The following is an 18,061-nucleotide window of genomic DNA, read 5'->3' on the forward strand; positions in this document are numbered from 1 at the left end:
GGTCTTTTTTTATTGGACCTTGTGTCTGTTAATAAAGTGATGATGATGATATTATCATATCAATTTGTTCATTGTTAAAGAGATACTAAACACCCCAAAATAATTTGCCATTTCACTTTTCAAAAAATGCATGTTTTGATTAGCCTGAATCCAGACTTTAGAATCCACCCTATTCCTATGCCAATGTTTATATTTTTCCCTACCTGAGTGTGAGCAACTGTAGCATGACTCAGTTTCCCTCAGGGATCAATAAAGTTTTTCTGATAAAGTTCTATGATGCGTGTATCCCCTGTTGTGGTATTTTTGATTAAATTAAACTTGTATTAAACTCTAAGAGTTTCTTTTTCTTCTTCATTTTTTTTTTGAGAAGGGTCTATCAACCTACAGGTAAGAGGTATTCTCTTTTGGGTTAGCCGATAGCCTCCTCCATGCATGTAGAAAGGACAGAATAATCTCAGGGATCAGCTCATTCACAAAATGCCATCAGGCCACCTATATCAAGTTAAGTTAAGTTATCCTTATGGGGAAATTCACCCTCTGCATTTGACCCATCCTCTACTAGGAACCTTCCTAGAATTAGGAGCAGTGGACAGCCACAGTGCAGCGCCCGGGGACCAACTCCAGTTCTTTTGCCATTGCCTTGGTCAGGGCTATTGACAGGTGTATTAACCCTAACATACTGTACATGTATTTGGGGTGGTGGGAGGAAACCGGAGCACCCGGAGAAAACCCACACGAACATGGGGAGAACATGCAAACTCCACACAGAAAGGACCTGGGATGGACCGAGGGGTTCGAACCCAGAACCGTCTTGGTGTGAGGCAACAGTGCCAACCACTGAGCTACTGTGCCGTCTATCGGCAGTCTGCCTACCCGATGCTCTGGGAGGAGGGGATAGATAGAGGTCCCAATTATATGAATAAGACAGAGGCTTACAAAGGATTGACATGTTGCCCATCAGGGAACATACATGCCTTTGCTCTGGGTCTTTATTTGTCATATGGGGTTTGCCTCTTTTTGGAAGGAATGCTCTGGTTTCCCATGATTCCTCACCTCTGTGATTCATGAGTACTTCAAATGATCGAACACATCATTTGGTGATGACACAAACCGCCAACGTCACATTAACTAACCGCTTAAGCAAAGTAGAGCTTTGACTTTTGGATTGCAGTAACTGCAGGTAATGATAAAACATAAAGAATCATCATCATCATCATCAGTATATCAATGGGAGCTGGGGCTCTGTCTGTTTGTCTGTCTGTCAGTGATGTCATAACTGATGACATCATCAGTGATGTCATCAATCCCACTGATGACATCATCAGTGATGTCATCAATTCACTCAAACACACACAAAGTGTGAGGGAGAGAGAGGAGAGGGGGAGAGAGACTGAGGGAGAGACGGAGAGAGAGAGAGGGGGAGAGAGACTGATGGAGAGAGAGAGAGGGACACACTGTGCGCTCGCCAATATGGCAGGCAAGGTCACACAGCAGCCGAGCTGCAGGCAAGGCCGCGCAGCGGCCGAGCTGTGAATGTGAGCTGCAGGGCCAGCTCGGTGAGCTGCAGGACAGGCGAGGCCGTGCAGCGGGCAAGCCTAGGAATCGAGCATGCGTGATACCTCAAATATACACTAAATGTCAGGATTTTGACCTGCATTCATCAACAACACTACTTTTTCAGCAGACAAAAGTGTGCATTAACTAGCTCTTTAATAAACAGGTTGATACATTTAATTGTTGCTCCATGGATCTTTGTTGTTGTAGTTACAAATGTACAAGAGTTGCCTTGCAGGCACATGTGACACACACAAATTGTTTGGTCACAATTGATGGTATCTTATTGAATGTTTTATTATGAGCAATAATTATACGTTATTGTCTCGTGAAACTACATTGTTTACTTGGAGTGTTTCAGTATTGCCAGTAGGAGGCAGTGTGGTGCTTTGTCAGAATGGCTTCCTTCGAGCAATCTATCAGGGTCTGAATGAGAAGCATGAAGATATTAGGTGAGAGTTACAGTTTGCTGGGGAGCCCCTCAAGAACCCCTGGTGGTCCCCGGACCCCATGTTGAGAACCACTGATCTAGATTCTAGAAAATAAGTCAACTGAAGGTAAAGGAGTCTGTCACTGGTCAGTTAGGCTACATCTTCACTAAGTCTCGCTTGCCAGACTCTCCCAGCAAAGGGGCTGGTTTGTCTGCAGAGTCAGATTCAACCACTAGGTGGCAACAAATGACCATCACTGTTTCTGCAATCTCTTGGGCAATCCTTTGTAGCCTATCAATACAGTCATTCATCAATATATTTAGCTGGTACACGTACACGTACACACACGTACACACACGTACACACACACACACACACACACACACACACACACACACACACACACACACACACACACACATCGACAGTTAAAAGACCATACGGGGAAGCATTTAATCAATAAAAGAGTATGGTAACAACATAGTATTAGATGTTGAAATTCTGGATTCACGGTTGCAGTATGAGAATGAGCTAGTAAAAGTATTTCAACCACTACAAAGATTCCTAACAACATTGCAGTAGACTTTACATTAACCAAAATGTTTTTCTTGAAATAAAGCAGAGTATGAGTGCCACTGGGTTAACTTAACCATACGTAAAATTAAAATTAATGTTGTACAGTAACATAATAAACCTATAAATTATAGTATTGTACAGTACAATAGTATAGTACAATTGTGTTGATTCCAAATTGTGTAAAAATAAATGGAGATAAAAAATAACAGAAAAACTGTAGCCTACTTGTGCCGTTGTAGAGCTTGTTCAGTAGATGACAGTGAGACTATAATCTCGCAGCTACAGTATGTAGCCTACAATAAGTGGGTGAGTAACTTTATTTATAGCACCTTTCGAGAGTCACAAAGTGCTTTACAGAGGAAAAAGCATAAAACATACATACAAAACATGAAATACAATAAAAACAAACATAAAACACAATAAAAACAGAATGTAAAATAAAAAAAGTTACACAAAGGCAAGTCTAAACAGATGGGTCTTGAGCTGCTTTTTAAGTGTCTACAGACTCCACAGATCTTAAAACCAGAGGGAGAGTTCAAAAGTTTTAGGAGCCACAACCCCATCCTCAGAAAATAACAAATCAATATTCAAACCAAGAGTAAAAGCAAGGTGCAGAGTATGGCCTCTGTTGTGAGTCTGGCCTGCTCAAGTCAAGTCAAGTCAAGTTTATTTGTATAGCCCTAATTCACAAGCATGTCCCAGAGGGCTTCACAGAAAATATGTCTAGCTAATTCTAGCTGACACAACAGTAGCAAATTACAGTAGTAATGATAACACATTGAACAATTGATAGAAATATAGAAAATATAAAAATATAGGATAGAATGGGTGCCATGCTTTAGAATAGTGTTGGAGGAGAGATCAGGAAAGGGAGGAGGTGGGGAGAGTGCAGGGGAGGGAGAGCAGGGGGAATGTGAGAGAGGAGAGAGCAGAAAAGTGATGAGGTGGGGAGGGAATGGGAAAAGTTGGGGAGTATAGGAGGTGGGGAAGGGGGAAAGAGGAGAGAGCAGGAGAAGGGAGGGGGGAGGGAGAGCGGGTACATGTATAGTGATAGTAGAAGACTGTGATATTCATAAAACTAGAGGCAAAACTGTCAGAAACATCAACATGAATATTAAAACCCCTGACAATAGTAAACATGGAAAGCTTAAGAACAGAGGATAAAAAGTGAGTGAATTCAGTTAAAAATGTTACGTTTGGGCCAAGAGGACGGTAGATATGCAGCAATCCTGAAGTTAAATCCAATACTTTTTAAGACCTTTTTCAAGACCCTTCCAAGATATTTTAAGATCTTAGCACCACTTCGAGCGACATACCTTTAACTAACACCATTATATGGAGCACTGTATCAATACAAGATCATTGAGATATAGGCCGGGAAGGAATAGAATAAATTGAGTGACTAACCTAAAGGCAAGGTTTATTTAACTTAAAATATAAAGTAAAGTAACAGTAACATGCTCGCTCACTCACTCACTCATGCACACAGCAGTGTTTCCCAGATGATTTGGAGAGCTCATGGTGGGTGGACTGTGGATCCCCCCACAAGAAAATTTAGTACATTTTAAAGTAACATGCATCAATCTGGTGCACTTTGAGAGCAAAATGAAGAGGCTAGATCTATGAACTACACACATCACATCCTCTTGACTGTGCTGTGGCTTTACAATGATGAACAATTGTCTCTCTACATACTGTATATTCTGCATACAGGTCACTATATGGTAGAATACTGTTGGTAGAATACCGTTTGCTTAAATACAATGGCCCATTTAAACCAACATCACTCCCAGGGGAGAACTCAAGTACAAAGTAATATTTGCTTTGTAGGCATAAACAAAAGTAAAATAAAATAAAAGGGAAATTTCCTAACTTTGATTGGAATGATGTTCAGCCCAGACAATACTTACTGTATATAAGTCCTAAAGCAGGAGTTTGCAGTCAACTAATTGAAATTAATATGTATCAGTCAAAATCTATTTGTGGTGTGGGAAACACTGCACACACGCACACGCAGACACACGCTGAGCAGTATGGTTCAGTCAACTCTGCAACAGGCACTTTTATAACACTATTTTAAATCATAAAGCATTTACAAAGCAACAAATTTAGAATGTATTGAATTTGAAATGGACTTAAGCCTTTTTAATTAGCACCAGTGGCTCCTGCATTACGTTACTGGCTTTCCTTGGGAAGCTAAGCAGGTCTGGCTTAGAATACTCCTTGGATGGGAGACCGGTGCTGGAAGTGATGTTGGAGGACCAGTAGGAGGTGCTCTTCCCCTCTGGTCCGATGAATAATCTTAATTTATATGTACAATTTATAATACAAATATATGTATTAATTGGCACATTCAGTCCTCAACTCAGTGAGGACTGAATGTCTCCGTGATAGCTGATGTGTGGTGAGCGTTCTGGCGCAAAACTGGCTGCCATGCATCACCCAGGTGGATGAGTTGAGTCCCTCCCCTGATATGTGAAGCGCTTTGAGTGTCTTGAAAGGTGCTATATAAATCCAATCAATTATTATTATTATTATTATTAATTATTTTTAAGGGTCTTAATTTTGCCTAAATTGATTTAGCAACTTTTAATACTTTTCAAGACCCTGAGGATACTAGGGATGTTCATCAATTATCGAAAATCGATAATTGATCGTTAAGGATTGGAATCGATCCTGTGGCATTTGGATCGATTTTTTAATTATTAAAAAAAAAAAAAAAAAAAAAAAATTTTTTTCTTTTTTTTGGGGGGGCTAGGTTTGGGTGGAATTCGTTCCTCCTCGCCCCACTCCATTGCACAGCCGACTAACGTGAGGTGGAGCTTCATATAGTCTCTAGTTTTCTGTCTGGGCACGGGCCTTTGTGCCAACAAAACTGTTTTAAACATGGGAAATTCACACCGGCATGCGCCGGGGACAGCAGTGTTGGAGAGGAGACACATTGAAATAAAGAGTTCATTGAGGAGAACACGTTGTCTTTCGTATTTTCTGCCATAGGCATTCATTTTGTTAAAAAAAAAAAAAAAAAAATATTGAAAAATTTCTAAGTATTAATATGATCGATAATCGATAATTGATCGTTAATTTTCACCAATTATCGATTTTGGAAAATTTTCAAAATGAACATCCCTAGCGGATACCCTGATAAAAATGCAATAAAAAGAAGTACGTCCAATGAATAAGTGACAGTATTATATATTTTCTACCTCAGTAAGGAAGGTAGCCTATAATATTATTGTCAAACAATACACATTTTCAGAATACTATGGTCATTTAGACAAAAAGCAAAAGTTAAATGTGTTGCAACTGCCCCCAGGGTTGGGGTGGGTTGCGAGGAAGCTGAGGGAATGCAACTGATGTGTTCAACCAGGACCAAGACACATCTCCACTTTCTCCTTATCTTTGCAACAAGAATTATTCTATGCTTCATTTATTAGTAATATTTTATGTCTAATTGTACACATTTGTGTGTGTGGGGGGGGGGGGGGGTTCAGTCACACCTGCCATTGAAACTGTTAAAACGATTTACAATGTGAAAAATACTTGACTTGAGACTATTCATGTTTGGAATGTGTGTCTACTTAGATTATACTATTCTGTCACAGTGGGCCTGCGAACAACGTGTAGTATTGTGAACTGATACTCCAGCTACAATTTATTTTTCACCTAACTTAAGACAGCATTTTTGTTTGTTTGTTTGTTTTTTCCCCAAATTTTTATAGAACAATATAGAACAATATACAAGACAAACAGGTTCAGACACAGGAAATGAAAAAACAAAAAACAAAAACAAAACAAAAACATACATGTGCTACCAGCCGCACAGTGTCCATGTGTTTACAATAGATGAAATAAATGAAATACCATCAGCCATCCGTCGCCCCTAGCTTAAGTCACTTATCATTTTTGACCTCATCAAAGTAGGCCAAAAACGGGTCCCAGGTAGTAGAGAACCTCTTAAGTGAGTTGGTTCTCAGGGACCTGAGTCTCTCCATCTGTACAACAGAGATCATGTCCATCAGCCAGACCCAAAAAGAAGGTGAAGAGGAGGACTTCCATTCCTTTAAAATTAGTTTTTGGCGACAGTTGTCCCCAGTGTCAGAGACTGTTGCAAGATTCAAGATTCAAGATTCAAGATTTTTATTGTCACTCCGTAGTACAAGTATCACGTGTGAAATTCTTGTGCTGTGGACTCCGTTTACAACATAGTACAAATATAACAGGGCTTATGAGTGCAAAAACAACAAGAGACACAACAAGCAACAATAAGGCAGTAGAGTGATAAGACAAGTCAGAGACAGTGGCATATTCACTGCACATAGGTGCACATGTCATGTGCATACTTTAGATGTACTTAAACATTTTAAATTCGACATATTTGACGTACAGGTGCAAATAGCATATACCTAATTAAACATACAATTAAACATTAGACATACATAATGGTAGCAGCTACAGTGCGGTACAGTACAGCTACTACACTATTTGTGTATGTTAAGGAGTCTCGTGGCCTGCGGGAAGAAACTGTCCCTCAAGCAATTTGTGCGTGCTTTTGAGCACCGGGAGAACAGGCTGTTGTGGGGATGGTTTGTGTCTTTGATGATCTTCAGGGACCTCCTGAGGCACCGCTGGTTATACAGTTCCTGCAGTTCTGGCAGCTCACATCCTGTTACGTGCTGGGCCGCACGCCTCACTCTTCGTAGCGCCCTGCGGTCCATGGTGGTACAGTTCCCGTACCAGGTGGTGAAGCAGCCAGTCAGCAGGCTTTCAATGGTGCCTCTGTAGAAGTCCCTAAGGATTTCTGGCCTTAGCCCAAATTTCTTTAGGCGCCTGAGTCCGTGTAGTCGCTGTTGGGCCTTTTTGACAACAGTGGCGGTGTGACCGGCCCATGTCAGGTCCTGGTGGATGTTGACTCCCAGGTACTTGAAGCTGTCCACCCTTTCCACCACTGTGCCGTTGATGGTGATTGGGGGGTGTGCGCCCCCCCCCCTCCTGTAGTCTACAATGATCTCCTTGGTCTTGGAGACGTTCAGAGAGAGGTGGTTGTCCTGGCACCACCTGCACAGCTATAGGGAAGTTCAGTGAGGACTCCGAGCAGCCGAAGATGGCGAGTTCTGCCTCTGGCTGTAGGATTATCTTGTAGGCCCTAGAGTACCAGTCAAAAATCTTGGCCCAGAATCCTGTTAATGAAGGGCAGGACCAGAAGGCATGAGATAGTGTGCCCTCTGACACCTGGCATCTGTCACACAGTGGAGAGACAGAAGGGAAGATCCTGTGCAATTTATGCTTGGAGTAGTGAAGACGGTGAGTGACCTTAAATTGGATCAGCTGGTGTCTGCTATTAACTGAGCAGAGGTGTACCACTGACAGCCTCCTGTCCCACATAATGTCAGATAAATCAATACCAAGTTCCCCCTGCCATGCTTCTCTAATCCTCTCAGTAGAGGCTGTGTTGCAGTTGTCAAACAGACATACAAATCTAGACATAAGGTGCTCTATCGTTGCAGCGGCGCAGTTTCTAGGCCGAGCGCCAGCCGCAGCGCAAAGCAGTGGGCGTGGAAAGGCGCACTTGATATCTTGGTATCGGCGCTAAACTCAGCCTCAACCATTATAACCACGCCTTTTAAGCGTAAAATTATGCATTGTCCGCTCATTGGAGAATTGCAGGGAAGAGACACACGCTTGCCTTTTAAGCTCCAATTCCTGGACAAATCCGGTAAAACCAGACAAAGCCAAGGGCTCCGCCGCCCCCCCCTCCCTTCATCCGGTCTGTCTATCTCCATATATAGGCTATTATTCCATATTATTATGCTTCTCAAACCAATCTAACTGCAGTTAAAATACTGCAAGCATGTAAATACGCTACACTATAGCAAGACCAAAGTGAAAATAATTTCTAAATGCATCTGATAGAAAAAAATATTGCCTATGGCTGGATGTCATGAGATTAGATGAAAGTTTGGCCAGAATGATATCGTTTTATCTCTCCTCCCCCACTGCACGATGCAACATCCTCTGAATGACACCTATCACTTTTACTGGATCTGATAACTTAATTCTATTTAATTTACAGGATTTTATTATTGAGTAATAGTATTTTATTTGGCCTATATATGCGTCCCCCCCACCCCCTGCCCACAGGCTCTGACAAATATGTTCATTCTCAATAAAATCTTCAGTAATCAATCAGAGGGGCTTTAAAAGCCAGATTGGCAGCAGCTGGCGCAGTGTGATCAATATGGCAGACCAAAACCGATCCACTAAATTCACAGCTGAGGAGAAGATGGTGCTGGCGAATCAGGTGATATATCTGTCCACCATTCATTTTGAATAGCTACAAAACAACTCTTTACTTAAGTTGTTTATTCATCTATCCATTCAGGTTCAAATGTACCATCGCGCACTGTTTGGGGAGGAGAATTACCCCGCCGACGCCCCGCGCCCAGTCCTGGACCGCCTGAGTGAGCCGCCCCAGGTGGCCGTCTATGCGCTGCGCTTGTTCAGCACCTCGGACAGCTCCGCTGCCACAGACGGGGGAAACATTTGGAAATAATTATAACTTTCTACGCTTTGCACACAGAAAAAATAAATACAACAGACAATTCTGTAATGAATAGCTGTAATGAAGAGTGGGGTTTGAAGAAGCGCTACACAACAGTTTATCCAGTTTCTCGCTCTCTTTCTTTCTCTCTCCCTTTCTCTCACATTAAACGATATACATGCCTATAATGTCAATTATCTGAATGAAATAATAATACATATTAATTAGGAATATTAGTAATATTAGTAGCCTAGCTAATTTCGGGGGGGGGGGGGGTAATAAAACGTAGAGCTATATTACACATAAATGGGGATTATTATGATAGCCTAAACTAAATTTATGAAACTGCATTACAGCTTCACCCAAAGCCTGAGAAGGGTTGCAATCTTATATTCTATTGTATTCTAAAGTATTTTTTTTCTATATATTGTATTCTCCATTCACTTTCCTGTCCCCGGTGCACAGAATCCTGCTTTAGGCCTGCTTTTCAAAAGCGCAAAGCGCTAAAAGTAGGCCAGGTCGGAAGATGGCTGGAAGATAGTAGTACGCCGGTATTTAGCGCTGACACGCCCACTTCGGCGCATTCAGGGACTCCGCCACGCCCATTCGGCCTAAAGCGCATTTGGCAGCCTAAAGCCTATTGCTATTTTCCCGAAACAGGCGCAAGGCACGTTTTTTTGCGGTTAAGGCCCGTAATAGCGCCGATGGCCTGTGGGAGAATAGGGCCCAAGATGCTTGGAGTGAGGAGGACTCAGCAATACATCGAAAAAAGCATGCTCATTTGGGAGCACTTCAAAGGTGCGAATCTTGGATCGAACATAATTTCTGATTTGCAGGAACCTGAGCCAGTTAGTGCCGGGCAACTCAAACTTCCTCTTCAGTAGATCAAAGGATGCAAAATGACCATCTATGTATAGGTCTTTGATGGAAACCAGTCCCTTGTCACTCCAGGCATGGTAGTTTCTGTTTAACCATGGAGCCAAAAAAGAGTGATTAAAACAAATTGGTGTGTGGACACTGACAGAAACATCTGGTAAACTCAGAACACTCCTAACTTGGTTTAAAATTCTGACAGAGTTTTTCATGACAACATTTAAGTTTTCTAAGGTCCCAGGTCTACCTAACTTAGCAAATAGCATGGCTGGCAAGGAAGAGTTAACAATGGAGCTGGCCCCCATTTTCAGCCACAAGGGGGTCCCGGAGGTTAAGTTACCCGGAGTCCCTTGCCACCAGTACATCAGAGCCCTAAGACAGCATTTCTGTTTGCACAGAAGATCTTGAAACTCAACACAAAGAGACACAAGGGGACAGTGTTTTGTAACTTTTATTTTACCCAAAAAAAGGGGGGGGGGGGGGTGTTCACATTGACATTAGCCTCGTTATTACTGTATACTGAAATTCTTCTCAAAGGAAGTAAAATACATTTTCTTTTTCTTTTTTTCCATCTTATATTAAAAATATCAAATAGTACTCATCTAGCAGTGCTTACAGTATTTTAAGATATGTTGCAGGCTTGATAACAGAAAGGTTGGCTTTGTACAGAGCAGTGATGGGCCTTTGCCAGTCTAGAGAGGACCTTGCCGAGACAACCTACTTTTGTGTTACGCGGCCTGTGTTGATTGACAAGCTGAACATGCAATGAGGGCAACTACACAAATCATCCCATAGGTTATAGCGGTGCAGTAAGACACTGGGAACAGGCTTGCAATGCAACAACAAGAAAAAAATCTCATGTTCCATGAGTCATTTATCCCCCCCCCCTCCCCCACAACCCTCATGTCACAGAGTGCCCTTCCTCCTCTAGACCGTGATTTGAAATCAATTGGCAGACTTTACACTTTGCTCTGCTGATCCGTTTCAGTACAGCTTACCAACCATGGACGTGGTGAATGAGAAAATGTGCCTAAAAAATAACATCACTACCTGAATAAAGGTAAAAAAACAGACTCCTTAGAGCATTTCTCTAGTTGCACAGAACTGTACAGGCACACATATTAGATATAGATTTAAAATAAATAGGGCAAATTTGGCCAAGACTCGCGGTGGAGGGCAGTACTCTCTAGTTTGTCAATACAGAGAGACATGATCCTGGCCACTTCTGAACCTCAAAAGTCCTCATAGTCCCTTCAATTCACACACACAAAAACCACAAACACAAACAAACGCACGCACGCACGCACGCACACACACACACACACACACACACACACACACACACACACACACACACACACTGTCAGGCGCATCCACATCGTCACGCACACACGCCCTCCTCCGTCACATGCACAAAGCCAGAGAGAGAGAAAAAGGAAACAAAACAAAACATTCTATTTATAAAATATGTAAATGCCTTTTTTTTCTGGAATGCCTCTGAACAGGGAAAACAAACTAACGAAACAAACAAACAAAAATTAAAAAAAGCGCCAAGTTGCGAGAATGTTGACTCGGCCAGTTTCTGAGATGACGGTGTCTGGAAAATGACAACGGCACACACAGCCACACATAGCCAGCGGTGATCCCTCTGCTTGCTTTCTCCCTCCACTCCTGGGGGGTAGAGAGTGATGGACAACACTGCTCTCTCCTCACACTCGCACATGTGACAAGACGTGACTAGGGGACCAGGAAATCTCAGGACTAGAGGGCTTTGTTGGGCGGGGGTCTGTACAGTTGAGAGGAGAGGTGGGGGAGGGAAGGAGGAATGGGGTGACCATATAGAGTCTCTCTCTCTCTCTCTCTCTCTCCCTGTTGGTCTCTCATGTCCAGGTGACGGCACCACCCCCAGCACCTTAAACGTCAGTGGAGAAGTAGAGTGTTTTGGTCTCTCGTGTCCGGGTGACGGCACCGCCCCCCGAGCACCTTAAACGTCAGTGGAGAAGTAGAGTGTGTTGGTCTCTCGTGTCCGGGTGATGGCACCACACCCCAGCACCTTAAACGTCAGTGGAGAAGTAGAGTGTGTTGCGCTTGAGCTCAGCGAAGGATATGGGAGAGTGCTGCAGGTAGTACACCAGCACCTGGACCTGAGAAGGAGGACAAAGAGATTAAACCTTGTGCGCATGTTTCTGTGTGTAAACAGTAGTAGTAGTAGTAGTAGTAGTAGTAAGTAGTAGTAGTAGTAGTAGTAGTAGTAGTAGTAGTAGTAAGTAGTAGTAGTAGTGAGTAGTAGTAGTAGTAGTGAGTAGTAGTAGTAGTGAGTAGTAGTAGTAGTTGTAGTAGTAGTAGTAGTAGTAGTAGTAGTAGTAGTAGTAGTAGTAGTAGTAGTAGTAAGTAGTAGTAGTAGTGAGTAGTAGTAGTAGTAGTGAGTAGTAGTAGTAGTGAGTAGTAGTAGTAGTTGTAGTAGTAGTAGTAGTAGTAGTAAGTAGTAGTAGTAGTAGTGAGTAGTAGTGAGTAGTAGTAGTAGTAAGTAGTAGTAGTAGTGAGTAGTAGTAGTAGTGAGTAGTAGTAGTGGTAGTAGTAGTAGTAGTGAGTAGTAGTAGTAAGTAGTAGTAGTAGTAGAATATATATAATGCAGGAATCCTGAAGTTAATTTCAATACTTTTTTTAAGACCTCAATGCCACTTTCGTCACATCAGCGATAGGGGTGTAAATCACAAGTTTCATCACAATGCGATATTATATAGATTCTTTGGACGATGCGATATTTACTGATATCACAAAGTCTGCCACGATACGTTTTTCGATTCAATTCAGGGCTCTGCGATCGATTTGAGATTATATCACATGCCCATTTAACACAATCAGCACAATGGCTACAAAATGTAATACCTCATCAAATGGCGATTAAGACTTGTTAATACTTTTTAAGGGCCTTAATTTCCCCTAATTTGATTGATCAACTTTTAATACTTTTCAAGACCCTGCGGATACCCTGTAGTAACAGTAGCAGGATACCCTGTAGTAACAGTAGCAGGATACTGGATTCCAAGTGAGATTTTTAGTGTCCCGAGGCTGTTGGGCATGAGAACTGTCTATGTTCAAGATATCCATCAGAAAACAAACATCTGTATCAGCCCTCAAAAACCCACAGTGGTCACAGCCTAATGGCCAGAGTGTTGTGCAGGTCAAAACAAACCCTGTGCAGCTTCAGTATGCCTCACTCCAATAGGCTAAACGATCGTTCACCTATGGAAAACTGAGTGAACCTCTTGAATCTTACCGTACATGTGTGTACATGGAGGGATTTTACTTTGAAACTCACTGCAGACTGATTTGAAACTGGAAGAGGTGCTCTCTCTGGGTGACAAAATAAGGGATTTCATGGCAGACTCAGTGAGAAGCCGTCTTTGCCTTTAGTTCATATTTTTAGGTATTAGGTATTTTTAGGTTTGGCCCCTGAGCCTGCTTCTATGATATTGGACTTCTGCCTGTTGCAGCGCTTGTATGAAATTTTACTCTGCTCTTGTCTTGGTGCTTCTTTCTTGGCCAGATCTACCTTGAAAAAAGAAAGATTTTTGACCTCAATGGGGGGGTTTAAGAAAATGAGAATTGGTCAATCCTTCTAATGTTTCCCCTCCCATATGTTCTGCAATGTTCCTTTAATTTCCCCTTACTGTAAATCAACTTCACCCAGAAGGCCATAAGCCTGGAAAATTTGATTTGCTTTACTGTTTGTTATAATGCTGCTAAGCTGCTCACCAGGAAAATGGCTTGCTGTCTGTCTAGATTTAACCTATGCATTTGACTGTTGCCTCCAAGAAGGTCCATTACGTGAGTCAGTGGGCTTGACGTTCTCCAAAAGACCACAGCTGTCTAGGAGCAACTGATTCCCTGTCTTTCATTTTGTTAAATACAGCAAACACATCACTCAAGTCCCTGTATGAGATGATATTCAGGAGATGCCTGCGGAAGCATCAGTCTATGCTGTTGACACTTTGTATACTAATGTAATAAACATTTAGAATTGAAATAAAATAGAGACACTCAGCTTTACAGCAATGGAGAGACAGGGCATCCTGCATGTCCATGCTCCCCCATTTATAATGATTTATTCTGGATGGTGTTTACACTGCTGTGTTTGTGCACAGGAAACTCATCTCTCAGCAGAGATGGACAGATGGCCAACAGCCTAAATACAGCTGGGAGAACAGACACTGATGTGACACTGGTCACAAAGCCACTTGGGAGCGAAAACCAATTCTCCAAACGCACGTACCGACCAGAGATGGGGACTTGGACTTGTGACTTAGACTTGAGTCACACTTAAGTCGACTTGATTTGAGACTCTTGCTCAAAGGCTTGAGACTTGACTGGGACTCGATTTGGGACTCGTAAACAATCTTTTTTCTTTCTTTGTTTTGGTCCTGTAACTTAAGGAAATGTCTAATAATAACAATGTCAACTAATCAATGCTGATACTGTATGCTAATAGATAACAGAGTGAGGATAATACAGTACATGCTTTGAATTCCTCAGTTTTAGCACTATGCAGTGTTCTAAGCAGACTGGCCGGCATGCAGCAGATGATAGAACGCTCATCCATAAGAGACTTGAGACAGGACTTGGACTTGTGATCAAAGACTTGAGACTTGACTTGGACTCTAGCTCAGTGACTTGAGTCTTCACTTGGACTTGCAAAAAATGACTCGTGAGCATCTCTGGTACCGACCCACAACGCACACATGTGCACCCATCTCCCATCTGATGTGTTCCCTCACAATGAGATGCCCATGCTCAGTTTCCATCCCTCAACAGAAACAAAGATTGTATAATAATAACGTGTTCCACACACCATGTCACACGCACACACACACACACACACACACACACACACACACACACACACACACACCATGGGAAAAAGGATTTTTGGTTAGTAAATCCCAAGCATTTAGAATGAATGGAATAAGAGGGCACCTGACACTAGTTTGGAGTGTGGATGTAATATGCAATGTCAGATAAATGTGTGGTTTTATTCATTTAGAACGTGTACAAAATAGTCATCAGGAGCCATCACTTTATTTGTGCTCAAATTCATAGGATATTTTCTTGTTTTTATTATGTGACTTCAAAACTGTATGTGATTGTTTTTATTGCTTGTGTATGTGATTGTTTTTATTGCTTGTGTGGACCCCAGTAAGACTAGCAACCACTTTGTGGAAGCTAATGGGGATCCGAATAAAGCTAGACCTACAGAAAGCCTTCGATACTGTGAATCACAATCTGTTGATAACTAAATTGAAGGCTCTTGGGTCGAGCACATCAGTACTGGCATGGGTGAGGTCCTACTTGTCACAGAGGGACCAGATAGTGGAAGTATGTGGCCATCGCTCTGAAGCCCGCCCCCTGAGCTGCGGAGTCCCCCAGGGGAGTGTGTTAGGGCCTTTGTTGTTCCTTGTGTATATAAATGACATGAAAGATGCATGTAAATGTGACCTGTTTTTATACGCTGATGATTCAGCTCTGGTAGTTGCTGATACAAATGTGGTTCAACTCCAGGAAAGACTTAGCGAACAGCTATCTAACATCAGTGCATGGCTGGCCGACAATAAACTCTCCTTACACCTTGGGAAAACAGAATCAATTTTATTTGGCTCCAAACCAAGATTAAACAAAGCCAAGGATTTTAAAATAAGTTTGAATGATAAAGACATCACTGTTAAAACGTCTGTTAACTATTTGGGCTGTACACTTGATGCCAATGTAGGGGGTGCAGGTATGGCCCTGAAAGTGGTAGGGAAAGTGAATGCTAGAACTAAGTTCCTGGCCAGAAAGTCAGAGTTCCTGGACAGAGAAAGTCGCAAACTTGTGGCATCCAGCCTAATTCAGTGCCACTTTGATTATGCGAGCACAGCCTGGTACTGTAGTCTTCCCAAGCTGTGGAAGACAAAGCTCCAGGTCTCTCAAAACAAGCTGATGAGAGTGGTCCTTGGTCTCGGGCCCCGTGAACACATAGGGAGGAACCAGTTCATGCAGCTAAACTGGCTCCCTGTGGAGTCCAGAGTGACACAGCTCAAAACTCTGTCAGGTTCATAAAATTGTAAATGGTAAAGCCCCAAATTATTTATCAAACTTTTTCCCACAGGTCAGAGAGGCTCACAGGCACAACACCAGGTCGAGTGTAGCAAATCTGACGCTGGCAAGGATCAGTAGTCAGATGGGTAAAAGTTATTTTAGATACTCAGGTGCCCAGGATTGGAATAAGGTTCCCAACAGCATTAAACAGACCACCAACTTAGTCACGTTTAAGGCAAAACTGAAACAATGGCTTTTAGATAACGTACCTCTCTAAAGACAGGCTTGTAGGCAGGGTTGTTTGTAACCCATTTAATGAACTAGTTTTAACATAATAGTGTCTGAATGATTATTGTTGTTGTGAATGTTTTCTGTCTGCTTTTGTGTTTTTACATGTGATTACGACCAATGTTTTGTTTTGCTGTCTCCATGCACACACACACGCACACGCACACACACACACACACACACGCACACACACACGCGCGCACACACACACACACACACACACACACACACACACACACACACCTACCTTACTACAACAAGGACCACAATGGAAATAAGTTCTGTAACTTTTTTGTGTTATCCTTGATGTTCTTTTAATTGTGCATGTATTCTGGTGTTGCAACCATGGAAGTGTCCTTTTAATTTGAATTGTCAAACAAATAAACTAAACTAAACTAAAATAAAGAATATCACAAGTTAGAGCCCGACCTATATATTGGTCGGCTGATATTGGCCTATCACAGATATATTGGTATCGGCGTATTATGTAATAATTTTATTTTTTTTATTTTCAGTGCATTTGGACAATAAAGTTTACTGTTATAAACTGTAAAATACCCTGCCTCCATTACATATTGTTGTCTCAAGTGTTTGATATTTGAGGGTTCATTCCAAAAATTAGCGTTTTTAAACACACATAAAGAATATCGGACAATATATCGATATCGGATTTCTTTTTACTCCCTAATATCGGTAGCACCCCCAAAAATCCAGTATCAATCAGGCCCTAATCAAAGTAATCCCAAAAACAGAAGTATCGATCATTAAATACGGTATTCTGAAAGATATACAGAATATAATTCAGTATAAAGTACTGCAGTAGCCCATTTCAGGTAAACACACACACGTCAGTACCTGCGCCATGACGTCATGTGACCAGATGTCGGAGGCGGTGGTGATGTGCTGTCCCTTGGTGATCTCAGCCTCGGAGGGCCTGAGCAGTGTGGGCCCGAACACTGTGGCCAGGTTATGGAGGTTCATCTTGTTGATTGGCTCCTTCTCCGCCACCCTGCAGCCAATAAACACACAGCAAACAGGCCAGTCAGGAAGTGCCCGGGACAAACGGCTGTGAGGGGTTCCATTGTGTCAAAGGCCACCATAACAAATGTCTAAAAAAAACAATAGGAGACAGCGGAAAGCTCCCAGGTACAGTCGTGGATGGAGTACCTGAAAGCTACACTTGAGTACAGATATCGTAAAGTTAAAGTCACACATTACAATATAACGAGTAAAAGTCTTAAATTATCTGATGTTTACTTAAAGCAGCTACGAGCAACTTTTTCGATTGTTATTAAACAGTATAAATTTAATATCAATGCATCACATCTTACCTCTAATAGTCGACGAGACCAACGCAGAGTAGTCTCGCTTGAACCCCGAGTGAATCGGCCAGTGTTAGTCTGTCTGTGGCCAGGGCAGATCAGGAAGTGAAATGAAACGGTTTGCAGCAGCCACTTCGGCCATAACCACAAAATAACTTCCAAAATACCTGTTAGAATATAACGAGAGATGTTCCTGAGAGTATGCGTGGCGTTCACATTGTTTATGTTATGTTGCTAGGCAGCGCGAACGGGGTAGGCAGGCAGCTGCGTTTCACTTCCGGGTTTCACTTCCGCGTTTCACTTCCGGGTGTAGCCGGTCCGGCGGTAGGAGAGAGAGAGAGAGAGCCCCCTGTTGACGCGAGTTTAGACAGACACAGACTTAATAATCACCTAAGGGAGCA

General features: G+C 42.3%; 1 protein-coding gene across 4 annotated transcripts in view; it reads right to left on the minus strand.

Annotated features, from left to right (window-relative positions):
* Positions 1-10,418: 10,418 nt before the first annotated feature.
* abr (ABR activator of RhoGEF and GTPase) overlaps positions 10,419-18,061 on the minus strand; it is a 387,908-nt gene continuing 380,265 nt past the window's right edge. For all 4 annotated transcript variants that reach the window (XM_083650474.1, XM_083650477.1, XM_083650475.1 and 1 more), the window contains 2 exons: positions 17,194-17,347; positions 10,419-12,119 (listed from right to left, as the gene is read on the minus strand). In XM_083650474.1, the coding sequence (XP_083506600.1) occupies positions 12,030-12,119; positions 17,194-17,347 (244 nt within the window). In that variant the 3' untranslated portion in view covers positions 10,419-12,029. The remainder of the gene's footprint in view (positions 12,120-17,193; positions 17,348-18,061) is intronic.

This window comes from Poromitra crassiceps (genome assembly GCF_964638095.1).
Source record: "Poromitra crassiceps genome assembly, chromosome: 1".
Taxonomy (NCBI): Eukaryota; Metazoa; Chordata; class Actinopteri; order Beryciformes; family Melamphaidae; genus Poromitra; species Poromitra crassiceps.